This window comes from Phodopus roborovskii, unplaced genomic scaffold (assembly GCF_943737965.1).
Source record: "Phodopus roborovskii unplaced genomic scaffold, PHOROB, whole genome shotgun sequence".
In the NCBI taxonomy this organism is placed as follows: Eukaryota; Metazoa; Chordata; class Mammalia; order Rodentia; family Cricetidae; genus Phodopus; species Phodopus roborovskii.
Genome location: NW_026126434.1, coordinates 15,296,056 through 15,313,149, shown reverse-complemented (window position 1 = coordinate 15,313,149; position 17,094 = coordinate 15,296,056). Strand labels below are relative to the sequence as shown.

The 17,094-nt window shown below is 39.8% G+C and overlaps 1 protein-coding gene across 4 annotated transcripts in view; it reads left to right on the top strand.

Moving 5' to 3' along the window:
• Arid5b (AT-rich interaction domain 5B) overlaps positions 1–17,094 on the top strand; it is a 174,757-nt gene that overhangs the window by 74,975 nt on the left and 82,688 nt on the right. For all 4 annotated transcript variants that reach the window (XM_051186850.1, XM_051186849.1, XM_051186852.1 and 1 more), the window contains one exon: positions 9,763–9,993. In XM_051186850.1, coding sequence (XP_051042807.1) covers positions 9,763–9,993 — 231 coding nt within the window. The remainder of the gene's footprint in view (positions 1–9,762; positions 9,994–17,094) is intronic.

Here is a 17,094-nt window from a genome sequence, read left to right as displayed (position 1 = left end):
ATAAAATAAACATAAATTAATTTCATTTGTCTGGTCCTTATTTGACTTACAGGATGAATAGTGCTGTGCTAAGGGACATTTTTTTTAAATGCTGTATATTACTTTGCTGAATTTCAAGTGGTCATAAAATCATTGCTGTACATGTTGAGAACACTAAACATGATAAAGGATGAAGTAAGACAGGTAGTTAACTAAAATTAGAATAAGCATTATCTGTGATGTGATAAGATTTTAAGTTGTAAAAATGTACATTTAATAAAGCATAACAGCTCTCAAATAAATCCTGTACCATTTGTATTCCTCCATTTATCCAATTCGTGTAAAAAAACACTGCTAGGTTTGCAGAGTGTTCAAGCTACGTTTGAAAGTGATCAGCGCCATTAACCTTTATCGTTCTGCCTCTTCTGATTTACAACATCCTAACACCAGCCCATGGTGCTTTGAGCACTGCCACACCTTCTGCTCAAGAGAAACAAATACAAGAATCAAAAAATCAGAAGTCTGTGGCTTGAGGGGCCTAACCATAATGTAGACAGGAAGACAATTCTCAGAAGCAGCGCTGTGGTTTGACTGTATCCTCATCCTAGAAGGATGCTAGATCATTAGGGAGATGAAGTAAGGAGTGAAATGAAGCCCAGGATCTGCTCTAGTCCTTTGTGGGTTCCTCTCAGAAACCTTGGTATCCTCTGTGTAGTGTAGGAGTTCACTAGCTCCAACACTGGTTTCAGATGAGTCACTAGGGCAAGAAAGAGACCTTTACCCTCCCTTCCTTGTTCTATCACAGGAGCCTGTGATAAGACGAAAGAACCAAACAGTTCTCATTTCTTTAGGGTACAAGCTCCCAGAATTCAGTGCAGGAATTTGGACATGGCTTAGAAGTTTGAGGGGGAGATTCAAAACTCTCACATAAGGATCCCCTCACAGGAGGGAGGGAGAGAAAGAGAGAGAGAGAAGGAGTAACTGCCTAAGTTCACGAGCCTTTCTCTGAACAGGTCTGCCAGCCACAGACAGCTTTCTTCTCAACCCTTTAGCTCTTTAGGAAGAGCTGTTGTTGAGCCTAGGGTGAGCTACCATGTGACTGTTTATACTCTGATGGGAGGTTCATATGTCATATGTTTATTTCAAATTGTCTGTCGGCTAATTGAATTTGTTAAGGCTCCCAAAGGTCTGTAGTGAAGAATCAGGACACTGATTCTGAGCACCCCCCCAAGGGGGGTTATATTCTAGTTCCTAATTGGAGAGACACATTCTTTTCCTCACACAAAAACAACTGAGAGTATGTCCACATGGAAAATATATCACTCCCTAGCAGTGCCCTTTCTTCATCGTGTAAAATAAGCATAATACAAAATTGGCCATTCTAGCCGTCTTAGCTAAAGATGTTAAAATCATCAGTGATATTATATAATGGTTCCTACTCTCTATCAACAGAACCTGTTCATTCCTATTAAGCAACGGCCCCTTGTTGGTCCAGTCCCAATTCCAGCTCTGCCCAAGGCCTGGCAACTTCTGTTCTACTTTCTGTCCTGTGAATTAATGTGTGATATCTGCCCTTTGGGTTTATTTCACATAGCATAAAATAATCAAGGTTCGCCTGTGTTGAATATTCATCACGTTCTTCTTTTTATGGCTTGACAATATTCTATTCTCCAGTTGCATCACATGCTGCTTGTCTGTTCTCCTGTTGATGGACACATGGACTGTTCCCACTTTGTGGCTACTGGGAAGTATCGTTATCAACACTGACTTACAAATACCTTGCTTTGCTTTCGGTGAATATGGGTGTGTATGTAGGCATGGAATTACTGCCTGTGTAATAATCCTCTGTCTACCTTTTAAAGACATTTTCAGATTCTTTTCTACCATGCCTACACTGTTTGACATTCCTAGCACTAATGCAGGAGAGTCTCAGTTTTTCACAAGCCCACTAACACTTGGTATTTTTGTTGTTGCTTACATACAGTAGCCATCCTAATGACTGTGAAAGAATTACTCCCTGTGGCTTTTATCTTGTTCCCTGGAGACTGATAATGATACTGACCATTTATTTTCCTTTGTCCCATTTGTATATATTCTATGATAAGACATCAACTAATTTGCTTCTGCATTTCAAAATAAGTGGAGGTTTTTATATTAATTTTCAGGACTCTTTCATATATCCTGGCTATGAATCTCTCACACATTTAGGCATGTATGTATGTATGTATATGTTTGTAGGGATAAAATTTGTAAATGTTTTCTCCCATTCCATATCTCTCTTTCTACCCTGTAATTGTAGTGTGTGCAGTGAACAAAAAGTTCAGATTTCTCCTAACCTCTCATCTATTTCAGTTGCTGTTCTGACAAATCTGAGAAACTCAGCATCATCCAAATGTTTCCATCTGCATTGCTATAATAACTTCAGAGTGCCAGCTCTTAAATTTCAGTGGTCGGTCCAGTTTAAGCTATCATGTGGCTGTAGAGTGAAGTAGGGGTATCATGGCTTTCTTTGGCCAGAGTGGAGGTAGTTCCCTTGCTGTTGTTCTTGGAGAGGCTACCTTCCTCATTCAAGATCCTATTCTGGCCTCTGCGAGTACCTAGACACAGGTGCAAATGGACATACATACAGGTACATAAACGGATGAAAATCTTTTTATTAAAAGCTTACCCTGTTTGAAGGGGAAGCAACCTGGAGGTAGGTCGTACTTTACAGGATCTTCCAGTATAGTCCAACCATGTGATCTCCCAGTACATGTACTTAATGTATAATCCCTGTCTTGTATGACATTTAGATTTGGCTGAGATGAGACATATGTAAATGAGATGCAAAATTCTCCAGATGAAATTCAAAGAGGCTCCTGAATGTGGCTTGTTGTTCAGTGGCCTTTTGGGAGGACCAAGGAGGTGGAGCTGGCTGGCTCCCCAGTGGGTTCATTTGCTACTTTAAGTGATGTCTGCATTTGGTTTGAATTTAGTTTGTGTTTTTCTTTCTTGAGAGATGAAGCAATGTCAAGGGCAAAAGCTGATATTCACAGAGCAATACATAATTTTATGTTTGTGTGTCTGTTTAAGCTATGTCTTTCGATAATGCTGGCTAAAACCCTTGGTTATGAAGTTAAAATGTTCTTTGTTCCATTTGCAACCATATACTGATGTATTTCCCCACGTGTTCTTTTGCTTTTTTGTCTCTCTCTCTCTCTCCTTGCTTTCTTTTTAAGTTTTCCAGTCATGTTTTTGTTGCCTACTCTAGGAAGATCTGTTTTTCCATTTATCAAAACAAATGGCAAGCTAGGGACCATTTAAAGTCCTTTTCTTAGTTAATAAAGCCAATCTCCTTGTTCTGTTATGTTAAAAGTACATTATCTTTTTATTGCCATTTCTGTGGGGGCAGGTCTGTTTTCTGTCTTAGCAATCTCAGGCTGCCCCCACTCACTCACTGGCTGTGTAGACAATTACAAAATGGCTACGGGCAGGGCAGCTGACTTACAGTACCAGCCACTCTCAAAATAACCACAACAGTGCAATCCTAATGTGCCGTTTACGTCACACTCTGTTTTCATGAAATAGTTTGTGGCCTTTTCATTTCTATTCCTGATAGAATCTTGCTCTCACTCCTTTTAATCGGGCATTTAATTTGTTTTTGTTATTAATATTTTCCACTACATGTCTTGGCCTGCCTCCAGTAAAACAGCTTTGATGGGGGGATTAAAAAAAAATCCAAAGATCTTCCTCTTCCTCTCTCCGCCTTGGTTTCACTGCAAATGTGTTTTCTCCTTTGATGTGTCTGAACTACCAGAACTAACTCTGAAACCTTGAGAGGGGTTTGGAAATACAGTGGGGGCACCGCTCGTCGACGAACAGCCACAACGAGGAATTGATAAAGTTGATGAACGACTTCGGAATTTTAAACAGTTCAACCAATTTGGGCTATTTAGTCACATACCCTGCCTGCATTTTTCCTTTTACAAATGTCTTTTCTGTATAATGTCTTGTAATTAGAACAGGAAGTCATTGAGTAACTGTAAGATGAATAAGAGCACTTAACACTGAAAGGAAAATTACCTTCCGAGAAATTATATTCTTTTTTTCCCCCCTGCATGTTACAATGTTGGTAATGATAGTAACAGCTGTAGCTACTCTTATCTGTAGATTTTTTTTTTGTGCTGGTGTTTTCTGAATTTTTTTTTAAAAAATCATTTTCAGTAATAATCAAAGATGAATGGACAGAAGATAGGAAATGCCTAATTATGACAAATATTCTGTGTCACAACAGAACAGCAATTAAATGGAAACGGTGTAATTGTCAATAGCATTAAGAGCTGGAAGTCTGCCAGGTACATAAAGTTGAGGCTTGGCTTTCAGTTGGTTGCTAGGAGCAGGCAAAAAGTATAAAGGTTTGAGAAAGGAATGGCTGATGTAAGGAAGTGACAGAAGGCGGCACGGATCCCTGGGCGAGCCCTTCCTATTGACATGATTTTACTTACATTGTTTCAAAAAGTAGACAGTCCGTTTTATAACTCTCTCAAATTCATCAGTTGCTTGGGGAGGGGAAGAAGAAAGGAAACTGTGGGTTGTCTGTTAGCACGAGGGACGTTGTGTTTCAAATGCAGCCTCCATGCAGATTTGGAGTCTTTTAAGTGAAAAATCTTTAAATGTTTGTTTCTGTTGGCATCCAGACGCATTTGCCCTAATACGATTAAGAGAACGAAAGGGCGAAATACTTGGCAGAATTTTCAGCTGAGGTAATTAGGGACAGGAAAGAACATGCATATTTTTTCCACCAAGCTCTATAAAGTCCTGGTGTGAAGGGTTTTATGAAGGTTTCTTTTCTTTCTTTCTTTTTTCAGGTTTACTGATGTTAGAAGTAGATGATGACAATTTTCAGTAAACATATAGTGTGATGTTTCCTAAACAGCCCCCCGAAACCCTGCCAGAAGGATAAAATTATGTTCCTGCAATGTTGCGTAAGACATGAAAGCAAATTTCTCCTCCTGAATGTTTTCAACCTCTTGCACATTTGGCCACCATTAACCATTTAAAAAGAAAAAAGAGAGAGAAAGAGAGAGAGAGAGAGAGCATTATGGATATTTGAAAGTCAACACTCCCAGTAATTTATTGTGCTTGCCATTTCACGCATCTCTTTATACAAAGACAATTTGAGCAACTGGCAGAATGAATGCTTACCCCACCCCCACCCCTTTCCCCTCCCCCACCCCACCAACCCCACTTGATGAGAACCATGGTGTACAGTTACTGTTTGACAAGTCAGGGTGGACTCTCGGATTATAATTACAGTTTCTCTGTGGAATTCTGTTTAGGACTTTGAAAACTATATAAATAAGTGAAAAAATTGACACTGAGAGAGGTTAACAAAACGTGTAATTATGATATAAGCACGGGATTAGAGCCATTTCGGTAGAGCATTACAAGCCGTGTACTTTAGGTATTAACTTTTAATAGGCAAGGTTCTCTTTATTGAAGTTGAAATGAGGTTTAGTCATTTGGGTCTCTTATTCTCTTTGAATATTTCACTTAAAAATAAGCATGCTCACATTTTCAGTGGGGAGGGAGGACTTGAGAAGTGAGGTGACATTTTAATAGAATATCATAACTGTTGTTTACAATATCAGTCTTTAGTACCAGCATTTCTTTTACTGATCATTTTCTACTGACTGAAGTCAAATAAAAAGAACATATAACCCAAGGAACTAGAATGTTCTAGAAAAATTCTCTGTAGGGTTAGTTACTTAGTTTCTTTTCTGATGTGGGTGTGGTTGAAAGAAAATCATTGTTCCGGGAACACTTTGTTTGTCTTTTGCTAAACAAATGTGCAATTTATCCATTCTTTGTTCATTCTTAGATTTATCTACTAGAGCTCTTGTGAAACAGAAAGGAGAAGACGGCATACCATTTATTGGTGGCCTTGCTTCATGTATCAGAGTATTTATGGGTATATGAAAGGAAAAAGGAGGAATGGGTTAGCTTTGGGATTTCAGTAAGAGTTTTTGAAGGGACTATTTGCCTTTATTTGTTTCTTATTGTACTGTTGCAAAATAAAACATGCCAGCTACTGAGCAGTTTAACATTCTTATGGCTGTGTCAGAAGGAAGCTGATTTAATGTGTAGGCTTAAGAAGCAGTTAGGGGATCATAGAATTTAAGATCTGCAAGCTCTTGTGAAGTCTCCCTTCCTTAATATTTTATATGCTCTTCGTGTCTCTCCTTTTCACTCTGCCTCCTCTCTCCTACCTAGCAGTCTCTATTAACTTCTACAAGGGTAGGATATTCTCTTGGGCTTTCTCTGGTTTTATAAATATGAAACGCAATCCCCCTGGGAATGTCTAATTACAAGGCTGGAAATTTGCCTACATCCAAACAATGACAAAATTCTGGTCCAAATGGGTGGTTCTGTCCATAAGCAACAGAGTTAGCAGAATTTTTGTTTTGGCTTTACCAAGGGTTGCCACATTAGACCAGACCCCCAGTTGTGCCTTTGACCTCTTGGTGTAGAAAGATTTTAATGAGAGAGAGAATGGGGGACAAGAGTATTAGGCTGGCAAATATAAGATACTGGCTTCCATCTCATGAGTAGAAAGTTGCTACATGAAAATCACAATGAGAGTTTAAATGTTTACAGGCCCTCAAGTCATATACTTGGAATAATTAACCAAATGGAATTATTAACCAGAGTGAAGTAATTCTGGCACATAGGAAGATGAAGTTATCACTTCCCTGGGAAAAAGAAGTCCTGGGTTTTACCCGACCAAAGCTTACTATTCACCCTAGTACTATAAATCAGTTACTGCTAATAACTTGATGCATTTTGTCATAATGCAAAGTTATTCAAACAAGAGTTTAAAGATTAAAAGGTTAGGTGATAGCCTCTTCCCATCACCTCCAATGTCATGGATACCCCTGCCTAGTCACTTGGGTGGCAACTCCAGTTTTTTCACCCCTATCTTGGGAAATATTCACAAATTGTAACATTTATAGGGTCTTCATGAGGAATAAAAGTTTCATTATTTCAAGAATTTTCTAAATGGTAATATTTTTCTTTCAGTACTGGAAACAGTGTTAGAGCTCTCGCTGTGCCTGGTTCTTTGTGGTTTTGGTCACAGTCTTGTGTGTTACCTTGTTTTAATTTGGTGTCTTCTGTGATATCTACCAACAATTACAAAAAAGAAACAGAGGCAGAAGAACTTAATCCCAGATATTTTTCCAAGCACTGTAGATTGGAGAAGAGTGTGTGTGTGTGTGTGTGTGTGTGTGTGTGTGTGTGTGTGTGTGTGTGGTACTATACATATTAATATATATGCATGTGTGTTATGTATGTTCTATGTTGGTACCATATAATGTGACTATAACAACATATGTCATACACAATGTACTACATTATAATAAAGTATGGTAACATGTATAATATACATTTTAAATACATAGCATATATTATGTATAAGTCATAAATACATATGTAGCATGTAAATATAAATCTTTTAGTTATTACCTATAATACAACTGTGCTTTAAATACATGTATTTTAAAACCCAAACTAAGTAACTCACTGTAAGTTTATGTGTAAAAAGAAAAAATATTCAGACTTGGAATTGCTTGCTTGGAAGTGTAGAGCTCAAGAAAGAGGCCGAGCGCTTGTTAAAAATATAAATTGCTGTATTCCCATCTTAGAAAATCTGAGTCAGTCATTTTGGGTGGTACCCTGAATCCAACCTTTTTCAGGCACCCCGTGAGATTTTGGACAGCATTCCCAAGACAACTCTGAGCAACCCTGTTCCCAGACATGGTGGGCATCCTTAGTACATCATTTGTGAAGTAGGAATAAACTGAATGCTTGTGCTCTTCCAATAACTACAAGGAGTCGGAAACTGTGAGGAGGGCAGAGTAGGTATTGGAAGCTAGGATGAGGTACAGAGAGCAAAAGGAGACTGTGTTTCAGCATAGGAGCTTTCAGAGAGATGACTCTATCCCAAACAGAGAATCAGAAAGAGGGAAGAATCATGAAAAAGCCTTTAATCTCAGGCAGGGGAGGCAGAGATAGGTGGATCTCTGTGAGTTCGAGGCCAGACTGGTCTACAACACGTGTTCCAGGACAGCTGGAACTATATGAAAAAGAAATGCTGTCTCAAAAACCAAACAACAACAACAAAAGTACTCAAAGAAATCGTGTGAATGAGGGGTAGGGGAATTGTGGCATTGATTGACCCTAGACGCAAGAGGCATCTCCCAAGTCACCAACCCTCTCGAATTCATGTCTTTAACAAATAAGGTGTAGAGATGAAAATAGGATTTGGTACCAATGGCAAATGGAGGTCACTCCTTGGAATAGCACACAGACCCTGGGGGCTTCTGGTAGTGTCTGGTGACTTATAATTTCTCAGGCTTTAACTTATCTGTAACAAATACATCTATAAATGAAGAGTTTGAACTTAGTATATTGGTCTACTGTAAGAATCTCACCTTGTTGTCATGGCCCACCTATCTGTGTCTCAGGACTAGTTTCCATTGGTATACTCCTCTCAATATAAACACACTGCCTTCTAAGTGTGCCAGCTGCTGAAGTGTCTGCCCACAAAGCAGGCAGGAGTCTAAGAAGTGTAAACCATTTGAACACAACATGCTAAAAGCAGCTGAGCATCTCCATTCATGGAGAAGTCTCCAGCCTGAAGAGCTAAGTGATTGTAATTAGAGCTACATCTGTGAGTGAGCCTCCTCTCTGCAAAGGTCACGTGTACACCTTGCATTAGTCCTGGTTGTGTTCCATCATTACACTCTATTCCAATTCATCTCCCACTGGTTACCAGATGGCCACAATAAAGTCAGTATCCTTAACAACTGCTTCATGCAGTTCTCTGAAGTACAGTAAGAGCTCCAAATAGTGTTTTCCCATTGGACATACAAGTGACAAATCTGGAATCTGCTGACCAGTATGCTGTGGGTGTGGGTCAAGAAACCCAAATTCTGTTTGGTGTGGTTGCAGGTAACAGATTACCAAAAGGGATATTTGACACTTCTTAAGCATAAGATAAAGGGAGGATTTGTCCATGTTGATTCTGGATTTTGCAACTATTCACAAAACATAATGGTTTAGCACCAGGCAGCATGATCATTTAAAACACTGTGGTCCGAGACATACTGGCTCTAAAGCAGCCACTGCTTATATCACCTTTCATTGGCCAAAAACAGATCCAGGGCCTCCTGGACTCCCAAAGGTGGGAAGTACAGCATTTTTCCAGGCCCATAAGGAGAACACAAGATATTTGTTGAGCCCCAGAACAGGTGGCATTACTCCTTAGATCTATGGAAGATTTTCTAGTGTCCAACCATGTGTGCATGGGTGTGAACACACACACACACACACACACACACAGATACACACACAATGTGTAATCAATCTAAACCAAGCAATAATTGTAAAGAAACTCATCAAAGTTTCCCTATCATGGTGACACCAATGGCTAAAAAAATATTGAAATCTCTGGAAGGAGTTTTGTTTGTTTGTTTGATTGCCCTCAAATAACTCAAGCATTACTTAGTTAATATGTATGACCATGGGGCTACAATGTGGTTATACTCAGAGGTGGCCTCAGGCTTTGAGGGTTGGTAGCTCAGTTGTGAAGGGGGAATGTGGAAGATTCTGGCATTGCCAGACCATGGTAAAGAGGAAGGCTTTGCTGAGGAAGACAAAAATGACTGTGGAAGTTGTCACGGCTGTGAATGTTCTCTTTGTTGGTGGGATGAGGGTAATGGACATGTTTTCTTTTCTGTCTAGGGGAAGATGAGGAAGAAACCAATGTGATTGTTCTCAGCTACCCTCAGTACTGTCGATACCGGTCCATGCTTAAACGGATCCAAGATAAGCCATCTTCCATCCTCACAGACCAGTTTGCATTAGCCCTGGGGGGCATCGCAATGGTCAGCAGGAACCCCCAGATCCTGTACTGTCGGGACACCTTTGATCACCCAACTCTCATAGAAAACGAGAGTATATGCGACGAGTTTGGTGAGTGTCTTTTCCTCTACTTGAGACTTGTTCATGTGAGTAGCCATTTTCAGTTCGTGACGTGAGGGGTGCTGGGAAGCAGGGCTCCATCCAGTCCCCTTATAACTGCAACACAAGGAGTTCTTATGTTCCTGGTAGCCACTGTTTACTACAGGTGAAAGATGATTATCTTGTGTTCCTTGATATATTTGGAAGGTACTTGGTGGACCTTGAAGGTGGACTTTGAGATTGAACACTTTTATATTCTCCATTAGAGGACTTTGGTTATTTAATTACCAGTTTTTAAATTTTCTAGTTTTATAAGGTACCATAAGAATACACAATTATAACTATTCAATATTGGAAGATAGACAGAGATGAAAGATTAATAGATGGAATGTTAGATGATAGTCTCTCTCGCTCTCGCTCTCTCTCTCTCTCTCTCACACACACACACACAAATTGTAGATGCACTTTGTGCTTTAAATTTTCATACATATGCCTAACCCTGGCCTAGCTGACTAGTCACATGTCTTCTGAACAGAGGGCTGTCAGACACCATATCTCACCTTTGGAATCCTTGCAATGTGCACTGTCAGTGAAAGCAAGCTAAGACTCTGCCATCTTATATTTTGCCTTCTATATCCATTTGGTGGAGAAATTGCATCATATCCTTGGTTCACCATTGACTGGGTGTTGCTATACAGACTGGGGTATAAATACCCTAACTTGTCTTGGAATCACCTTCATAGATAGTATGATGGTACCCTGTTCAATTCATCAGGAGGACCAAGGAAGAAAAGAGGTTGAGACTTGGCCTTGAAAATATATACATAGACTTTCTTCAAGCTGACGCCTTCCCTGATCCTGTTGGCTTACATTGTCCCCAGGGATACCTCATTTGCAGAATATTCAAATCCAGATTGTCCCAATTAGCTCTAAGATAGCTCTACATGGTTTTGCAAGTCTACAGTGGCCTCTCTAATTTGACACTGTGTGCCTTTGGGAGCTCTTAGGCCACTATAAAGGACTTTGTAAGTAGATGTGTGAACCGAAGAGAATCTATGGTAAAAGAATGGAATCTGATGGTCCAAGGAGACCAAAAAGGAGACAGGGGAAGGGGGACAACAAGATCTAAGCTCACTGGAGTCCAAAGGCAGCAGCATCTATATAAGAGTGGGTGTGTGCGTATGTAGGTGTGTACATGCTGGTTAGATTTTCCTTCTACACAGAAGTAAATATTGTCATATTTTTAATAGTCAAATAGCCTTTTCATTAGAGCAGATCAATGTATCCAATACAATTATTAAATGCCCTTTTCCTTTCAGATGAGCATTTACAGATCTACCTTCTTCATTACTTGAGAAAAAAATTCACTCACATTCCTTGCTCCCAAGTCCTGTGTCCTACTAGCTGACCAAAGAGTCTCTAAATTCCTAACACTGAATAAAGCTGAGAGAATGTTTTCCCCTACTTAAAAGTATTCAGAGTTAGTCTTTATTAATGTAATATAATGAAAGAAATGTCTTAACCTTTTTGGCTAATTTAGGAATTATTAGTCATTGAGTTTCAAAGTTGTTCTGTCTAGAGTTGGAAAAATAGACATTCCTAACCAATAATGATCAGTGTGGTTGCTGGAGCATTCCTAAAAGAATTTTAAATGTTCTTACAAACATGAGCATCTCCATGTGAATATGCCCCTGAACTTTCTTTTGGCATACCTCTTATTAATTCCGTCTTTCTTCTCCAGCCTCTGAAAGTAGAAAACTACTTTTGGAAGAAAGGTTCTTGAAGAGCTTCTAGAAGTCAAGTTCAAATGATGAGCACATGGCCAGATTGTTAGTTTGAGCCTCAGAAGGTTTACTCTTTTGACAGCAGCTCATGCTATCACATAAGCCATGAGGCTTATCTTGATTCCATTTGAGCACCTTCACCCATATGTGTCCCCCACCTCCTCAGGTACACATCTAAACTTCCAGACAACTACTTTTTAACATCCCCCCTAAACTGGTAATATGATAAACTGGCATGAGTTAAAACATTTGTTAAAGACATGGTGTCGGGTTTATCTAACCAACAATTGGTAGAACATAAATTTAATTAGTGACTAGCTTTAAGCAAATGTTCCTAATACTGAGAACTGCCTGATGATTGAAGAACTTCTGTCACATAACCCAGAGTGATGGGGCCCACAGATGAGTCTTCTATGCAACATATACTCTGTCACACATTCAATGACTTCAGTAATTGGTCAAATATAATTTAGGTAACAGTATGCCTAAGCTATAAAAATCAGATTTTATTAGCCATATCACCAGGTGGATGAATTGTGGAGCTGATGGCAAAGAATTTATAGCATTGAACAACTACACCATTGACACAAGGAATTCCAAATAGCCATTAAATCCCTTCTTGTTTCTTCTCCAAAGGAGAGTAACTGATTTTCTCTGACTGATATTTGCTATATTGATACATTGCTTTCTCCTATGACACGAGCAACAGACAGAACGGATACACAAAAAAGAAATAAAATCTGGTCCTTCTTTGTTTTGAGGATTAAGAATCTAAACAGGGAAGACAGGATTAACACACCTGGAAGCCTAATTGTGTTACAAGAAAATTGATGATGGCTGACACCTAAAGCAATGGGAGTAGAGATTCAGCAGTGGTTGGGGTGGGTAGGAGTGGATGCCCGAGACAGTAGTCAGAATGAGATGTCAAGAAAAGCCTTGCAATAGCATTAGGCCTCAGTCTGCTTTTTTTTTCTATGTGTGTGGGTACATGCATGTGGACACATACAGAAGCCAGCAGACAACGTTGGGTGTCATTTCTGAAACACCTGCCACCTTTTTGTTTGAGACAGAGGCTCTCACTGGTGTGGAATATACCCCAGTAAGTTAGGTGATTTGGGAGGTAATCTCCAGAGACTGTCCTATCTCTGCTTCCCCAGGACTGGGCTTACAAGCACAGTCCACTACGCTAGGTGCATCTCAGTTTGCTGCACATCTACCAACTGAGCCACCTTCCTAGCCCTTCCTTTTCTGGTTTTAAAAGATGGAGTTCTGTGTTTTAGAAACCTGTTAGAAAAAAAAATGTATATTGTTGACAATTCAGTCCCCAAGTCTCTATTGGCTAGGGTCTACCATTGCTCTCTCTTAAGTCGTGCTGCTCCTAGTCAACCCTAGGGTAGCCAAACTGGGAAGAAGCCAGCCAGAGGCTTTGAAACAGGAATGAGCTCTTTTGGACAGAGATGAGCCCACATTTTCTCTGGGACCCACCAACATGGCTACCTGCACAACCAAAATACATCTCTAAAATGAATCTTCTCTTTGTGGCACAGCCTTCCCCACCGCCAAGCAGCGTTGCCCCCTCACTGCTATTTGAATGCTGTCCACTGAATAACAGCTTTAATTGAACAATAAAACTAAGCCTTTTAAATCTACAACCAGTCCCTATAAATAAATTCTCTGTGGAATTTTATGAAGCTGCGTAATGAAAAGTTTGATTAGAAACTATTAAAGAAAAATAAAATAGATGAAATTTCATCATTTAATCCAACATTACCGTAGTGTCTTTTGATTTTTATTTACATTGAGATATTCAGAATCGAGTAAATATATCCTGGTTTTAATTAACTATCCTCCTTACTTGGGAAGGTTATTTTAGGCTTGAAGGGTTTTGATAACATGCCATCTGCTTTCTTCACTGTATTATGCAAGTCCCTTCCTTGCTTACAGTGCTGTGTAATGTCTAAACCTATGACTTGAGCATAAATTGAATTATATTAATGGTGAGCCATTGAAGAGCTTCAGCCTTCCCCCCCCCCCCATCCTGCCCATATTCTCTATCTTGTCAGTCACACTACTCTGCTGGCAGTGTGCTTTCTTAGCACAAGATAATTGACTATTTAAAAAAAGAACTAACACATTGGACTCCCCCATTGAAGCATTATGAAAATTCATTGTATGGCACATGCAATTAGGAAATGAGATTTTAATAACAACGATGGGAGCGTGACATGAATGGCATTTTGTTTTCTTCGTAAAAATCTTGGCCACAAGCATATTTCTTGTTCCCACTGTCCTGTAGCAATCTCCCAACCTGGACATTTTCTCAACAGCTCCACTTCCTTCTCTTACCTGGTTATGTAATGATTTCTGTTTTGTAAAATGCTCTCTAGCATTTATATGATGTGTGCTAGAAAGGAAAACCACACCCACAAACATTTTGTCTGTTCTTTGCAGTTAGAACCGTAAAAGGTCCACCACTTTGTAAGGCACAGTGTTTACAGTAATATCATGCCAATTGATTTCATATGTGTGAAGTGTTGACAAACTAAATTCAAACAGAGACACACAGAGTGCAGCAGAGGAACGGAGAACTTTAAGACACCAGCAGCTCCCATCAGAGAGGTGTAAAGGTATCGCCATTTCTGTAAACACCAAGTCTTTTGAAATAGAGTAGAATTGGATGTCTTTAGATGTGGTTCTCTGTGTGTGTGTGTGTGTGTGTGTGTGTGTGTGTGTGTGTCTGTGTGTTTGCATTGCAGAGACATAGGAAGCAGAAGTCACACTTTTTTTTTTGGCACTCGGGGTGTTTGTGTGTTTGTTGACAAGAGAACAGGGCAGAGTGATGTATGACTTTGGTCAGCCACATACAAAGCAAAGAGATGAGATGGGTTGTCATTAGGTATTTGGTCCTTGCATAGACACCATGCACTCTGGTCTACAGGGAGAAGAACTTGGCTGTTTTTATACATTCCACTGGGGGTGTGCAAAATGTAGTCAAAAAGAGTGCTAACCTCACGTGCAAAGAGATCAAGTGCAAATCCAGGCTCAACCATCTGATTCTCTCAGGCAAATACCGTACAGCCCCTTTTTTGTCCCATCTGTAAAATCAGGCAATCACAGCCATCTTGTCAGGTTCAGAGTAAGTCAGTCCTGTCACTTACACACACACACACACACACACACACACACACACACACACACACACACCAGGAAAGAACGGGTCATTGAGAAACAGTAGATAAATACCTTGGTATGAGACAAGAGTGTTGGAATGAGGATCAGTATAAGGCTGTATTCTGTTCCACTGTGTGTGCCTCTGTTGGATTTGGTTTGTCAACACTTCACACATGTGAAACCAACATGCTTCTATTGAAGTCTTAGGTCTCAGTGTGTATTCGTAGGAAATTATGGTGTTTGTGAATCCTAAGGGAATCCCTGTCCACACATCATAGTGCATTTTAAACTCTTCTGAGTTTGCATTGAACTTTGCCCTTTCCCATTTCCTGTTAGTTGAAATGATGACATTATAGACAAAAGAAGTAAAAGCAAAGGGAAAGCCTCAACAGGAGAGGGGACAAAACCTTGAGTTTTTAATGAAAGGAAATTCAAAACATACGAGATCATTAATAAAGCATAACAGACAGATGTTTGCTGCCTCTTCCCCTTGAAACATCACGTGTCTTGCTGGAAATGAAGGGAAGGCAGTTGGTCAAGGATCATAGAAATCTGTGAGTAGATTCTGTTTATTTTTTTTTTCCTTACCAAAGTGGCATTCATGGTCACAGTGGCTTCTGATGATCAAATGTCTTTGCCCCTGGTGCCTGTCCGCATTTGAGATTTCACTGTCTGTGGTGGTCACCGATCTCCCAAAGGAAAATGAAGAAGTTATTGGTCTTTTTTTGAAAGTGAGTATGAAAAGAGCTAGGCTTCATGCATGTCACTGTTTGTGCAGAAGACCTTGGCCTGCAGAAATCTCCCTGTGTCCCCTGGAAGCTTCCTAGAGTCTGCTTCTCTGTAGAGTAGAGTCTAAGCAAGTCACTTCAGTGCCCTATGCTGTCAAGCTAGAAACAAAAGAATATTTGGGTTCTGATGTACCAAAGTGATTCAAACCCATGTAGTCTGTAGGTAGAGGTACATCTGATGTGTTCCACATACAGTTAACATATGGCTTCTGCCTCATGTGCTTCGAGTAGAAGAGGGGCTTCAAGGGAGGCCATCTTGTTCAGAGGCGCTGGGAGCCTGGATCTCAGCTTGCTTAGAGCTTTAGGGAAAGAAATTGCATGTTGCTACTAGGAATTAATTTAGAGACATGGTCTAAGGAATGTTGAGGTTTAGTGTTTTTGGGGGGGGTTTGTTTGTTTGTTTGTTTGTTTGTTTTGTTTTGGGGTGTTTGTTTGTTTGTTTTGTTTTTCTTTTGGTTTTTTTGTTTTTGTTTTTTGTTTGTTTGTTTTTTGCTTTTGGGAGAACTTGAAAGGCTATTTTAAAATAACTTGGATGCCTTTTGTAGCTGAGGGGATTCACTGAGTAACTAACCTCTGTTGAACTCTTAGGTGTGATACCTTCACCTTTACCCCAGAAAAAAGAGTTGACTAACCCTTGACCTAGCATTTTATCCAGAAAATAACTGCATCTCCATTACAAAATCAAGATCCATATATTCCCCACTGTAACCAGATCTTTTTAATGAAAAAAAATAATAACTGTTTAGTATGCAGTTTGGTTGGTAGAATACTTGACTAGCATTTATGAAACTCTGAGTTCAGTTTCCGGTGCCACCTAGTCTGGGAGTGGTGATGCATGTCTCTAATTCTAGCACTTGGATGGTAGAGACCTGAGGATTAGGAGTTCAAGATCATCTTTGGCTATGTAGCATTTTGAAGCCAGCTTGGGATACAGGATACCTTGTTAATTATACTCTCTCTCTCTCTCTCTCTCTCTCTCTCTCTCTCTCTCTCTCTCTCTCTCTCTCTCACACACACACACACACACACACACACACACACACACACACACACGAGAACCAGCCACTGAAAAAATAGTAATAGACAGTATCTTAGTGAAAAATAAAGATGTTAGAATGAGATTCAGTATCTTTGCTCTATTTAAAATTCTTCTTGAGGGGGCTGGTGAGATAGCTCAGTGGTTAAGAGCACTGGCTGCGTTTGCAGAAGATCGAGGTTCAGTTCCCAGCACCCACATGGCAGCTTATTCGTTCCAGGGGACCCAATGCCCTTTTTCTGACCTCCATGACATTCATGTGGTGTACCTGCACACATTTGAACAAAACATACATACACATAAAATTAAAAAGTTAAATCTTTACTTTTTAAAT